Below are 4,127 nucleotides of genomic sequence, written 5' to 3'. Positions count from 1 at the left end.
TCCCGAACATACAGAGCCTTAGAGAGAGAGAGAGAGAGAGAGAGAGAGAGAGAGAGAGAGAGAGAGATGAGAGAGAGGGATAATCCCAGGGTTTACATTGGGGCAGGGTCGTCTGGGGCTCCGCCCCCTAAAGCACAAACACTCTTCAATGTCATCAGGGGACGCTCTTCATTTTCAACAATTTACTATTTCAAACAATGTCTAAAACACATTTTCACTTTCACTTGCATTGGGCCTAATAGCCGTAGATGAATTGCGGGGACTGTTATGTAGCTGTAGAATGCATAAAATAAAGCAACTTCTAAAGTTTCACAGGGTTTCCCTTCATACTATCAGCGGATTTCTCCAAAAGCCACCTAGCACCTCTTGTCAGTCAGACATTGCAGAGAGAATGATGACACAGAGACCTCATTTTGTTAAACGACTGGATGTAAATGTATCTGATATTATGCTTAAACAATGTAGGCTATGTGTCGACTTTACAAAATGGTAAGAAACAGATTGCCTCAAATCTTCTCAGGCTAGCCAACTGTTACATTGAGCTAGCTGGCAAGCGCAGGTTCGAATTTTGCTGTCAAGCTAGCTAGCGTGGTTTGACCAGAATATAAGAGCAACACAAATTAGCCTACTTCATGGGTAGGTAATGCAAGCTAGTGTGATCATTTTCTAGCTAGTATTTATTTATTATTAATTAATGTCTGTGTGTTTTTTAATATGTCAATTCATTTCCTTGTAATATAACTATTAAAAGGCTGGTCTATTCATATGAATTAATACATACTGATACAACAACACCATTCCTATATGTGATTCTGAAACACAGGAGAGTGAACTAACAGAAAGGTTTGATTGTAATCAGTGATAGTTTTTCACATTGTCACATTCAGAGCAGAGGGTTGTCAGCACAGATCAGACCTTGTTATATTTTATGTGCATTCTGTCAAACGATATCGGTCATAGGTGTGATTTGTATTTTATTCAATTTGTGTAAAAACATATGTTGCCTTTCACCGTTGCTCAACCACCCCCCCCCCAGAAAGGATGGAACAAAGAGAGATAGAACTGTCAACTTCTTACAATCCACTGCAGTCTCTGAAAAAGACGGAGCCGGAGAGAGAATAGTTAACCCCTTAAGATCTGCCACGACCCCTGGAAAAGCCGTAGCATAGAGAAAAAGGGAAGGGAAGCAAGGATAGACAATTACCACTATATCTGTGTCCGTGCTGCTTCTCGGCTTACCTGTGCTTATTTAGCTGCTTTCATGTTGTGACGAGCAGTCCCCCGGAGGCTGATTGGTTTAATTATGTGTTGTTGTTTTTTTTAACATCGAAATCTGTCTGAAATCTGTCACCTGAGCTGTGTCTGAGTAGTCAGTAGTACACCCCCAAAAACGCACACACTTTTCCTGTCTGGCTTCAGGGAGAGCCGTGTGTCTGTGTGTGTGTCTTGTCTGTCTGTATATGTGTGTCTGTCTGTTTCTGCGTGCATGTGTGTGTTTGTGTTTGTATGTATGTGTGTCTATGTCTGCGCGCATGTGTGTGTGTGTGTGTGTCTGTGTTTGTGTGTGTGTGTATGTAGTGGGGGAGAACAACGTCAGGGCTAGTCTCCGTCTGCACGTCAGGAGCCCTGTACACACATCCAGCGCGTCTTAACTTCATTACGGCAGTTTTTAATTAGTCTGAAGGGAAATCTCCCCCCAATGCACAAACTGCTCACTCAGCCCTCGCTCACTACCTGCCATGTCAAATAAGACGTTTGTGCTCCCGACTGACAAGCATGCCTTTTAATCTGAAATGGTTTTGGTTTCCTAAACTCGTGTTGATTTGTTTTTATTTTCTGAGCTCCGTTAGACAGTGGCAGAGGATAAGCATCTAAAGGTTAAAGGGTGTGTCTTGTTTAAAATTTGTTTTAATGCAGAAAAGGTCAGGGGGAGGAGGACAGAACCATTTATTTAACAGATAGACAGATGTGAAACTGAAACAAAGACAGCTCAACGAAACAGTCTTCAGTTTGCATCCTTGCAATACATGCTCAGTAGAATAAGCCAGGGTTAAAGCCAATTAAGTTTTCAAACCCAAAATCATTTCTTGTAATTCAAGGGTCCTTCTCTGACATTGATAGATATACTTTAGATATTAAGAGGTTATGGTAAAAAATGTAGTTGAATCATCTGCTTCTCTGGCCGTAATCATTCCTTTAATAATGTTGGAATGGCTGGAAAATGAACTAAAACAATTTTCCTTGTGATTGTAGATTGTAATAGACCCATTTTGTAATTGTCTGAGGTGCACATGCAGAAAGCTAATTTTCCAGTTCTGTAGCTATTACATGGTAAATTGATGTCTTTAACCTCAATAAACTATTTGTGCTCAGAATGATTGCGCTCTTTTTTTTCCTCTCCCTTCTTCTTTTGATAAACACAATGAATGAAATGATCGCATGGGTAACATGAGTAATAACCTCTTTGCAAAATTCCCTGCAAATGTGTTGGGTTTTAATCTGTTCTTTGGAATGGCTACCTGCATGTATACGAGGTGTAATCAAAAAGAAAAACTTAACTCAGGTGTATTTTTTCTCTCTTTTTGATAGCACCTCATGTTGCAACATTTAGCAGTTCTCAATAAGAAAATAACACCCTTAATGTGTTGGCCATATTAGGGTTTTACCCTGCACTGTGGTATACGTCATGTATACGACAGCAGTTAGTAATTCTCAGTAAGGACTATGCCCTTGTCAGACAGCCCTCTCTAAGGGATGCACTGAATGGGGGGGGGGGGGGGTTGGCTGGCCATGGACGCAGTGTTGGCCCAATGCCAGTCTCATAGTCTCAACCCACAGCTCCTCTTCTTGTGCTGTGCTATGTGTGTGTGCGCGTTTGACTGTGTATTTGTGTGTGTGTCTGTGTGTTGCAGGTAACCTGGGAAGAGTGGATTACATCAATGAGTTTGAGTTTGACCTCTTCATCAGGCCTGACACATGTAACCCCCGCTTCAGAGTCTGGTTCAACTTCAGTGTGGAGAACGTGCGAGAGACTCAAGTAAGCAACACACAGACACAGACACAGACACAGACACAGACACAGACACAGACACAGACACAGACACACACACACACACACACACACACACTCACACACACACACACACACACACACACACACACACACACACACACACACACACACACAATGAATGAAAAATGTAACACAACACAAAAATGCAGCGCACACAGCCACATACACACACACACACACACACACACACACACACACACACACACACACACACACAGACACACACACACACACACACACACACACACACACACACACACACACACACACAAGTCTGTCTGCCGACAAACACGACCACAGACAGTCCCATCAAAGTTAATACACACTCACTGAAGTCTGCAGCACTTTTTAATTTTATAAAAGTTGCAAATGAGGGTGAATGGCATTAAGGAGAGTGACGTTTGATATATGCTTGTCATCTCCGTATTGATAAAGTCACAGAGCACTCAATCATGTGCAAGTGTCACCCCCACCGTGCCCTCATTCCCCCATGCAGGCTCGGGAGTCATCCTGTACCACCGTGCCCTCATTCCCCCATGCAGTCTCGGGAGTCATTAGTGAAGTTCTGAGAACTTTGGCATCCTTCTCTTCTTACTTACAACAAGCCAATCAGAATGGCCTTCGTGAACACCCGTTAGATGAAGTTGTTATATCTTATAATACTGTTATTACGACACTATTTTTGTTTGATCATTCATTTAAGGTTGATAATATTTAGAATGAAGGCGAAAAGTAAATTATGATTATATTTATTCATTATGTTATATTGATAACATAGTATGGGTAGGGTTTTATGTCATTACAGAATCTGTGCTGTTATTTATGTTCATATTTGGAGCAAATTCTTTGGTAGATTTTATTTTTCTGGCATGACATGACTTGTGTGTTGCGGAGCAGGTATTTTCCGTGTGGTGTGTGTTGTGTGTTGTGTGTGACTGTCTGGCTCGCTAAAGTCCAGTGTTGGCGGCTCAGAGTGTCTCCGTCAGTAGCTGCTGTGTCACGGGGCTCCTAGACGACTCTCCCTCCTTCCGTCTCTTTTTCTCCTTGTCATCCG

At 42.1% G+C, this 4,127-nt stretch overlaps 1 protein-coding gene across 1 annotated transcript in view; it reads left to right on the top strand.

Annotated features, from left to right (window-relative positions):
* The window catches only part of agbl4 (AGBL carboxypeptidase 4), a gene marked incomplete at both ends in the record, with an annotated part of 551,901 nt that overhangs the window by 57,508 nt on the left and 490,266 nt on the right, over positions 1–4,127 (top strand). The window contains one exon of the mRNA XM_080831844.1: positions 2,913–3,037. Coding sequence (XP_080687970.1) covers positions 2,913–3,037 — 125 coding nt within the window. The remainder of the gene's footprint in view (positions 1–2,912; positions 3,038–4,127) is intronic.

The sequence above is a fragment of the Sprattus sprattus genome, assembly GCF_963457725.1.
Source record: "Sprattus sprattus genome assembly, chromosome: 2".
NCBI lineage: Eukaryota > Metazoa > Chordata > Actinopteri > Clupeiformes > Clupeidae > Sprattus > Sprattus sprattus.
The sequence above is the reverse complement of the archived record's forward strand: the minus strand, read 5'-3'. Positions and strand labels throughout refer to the sequence as shown.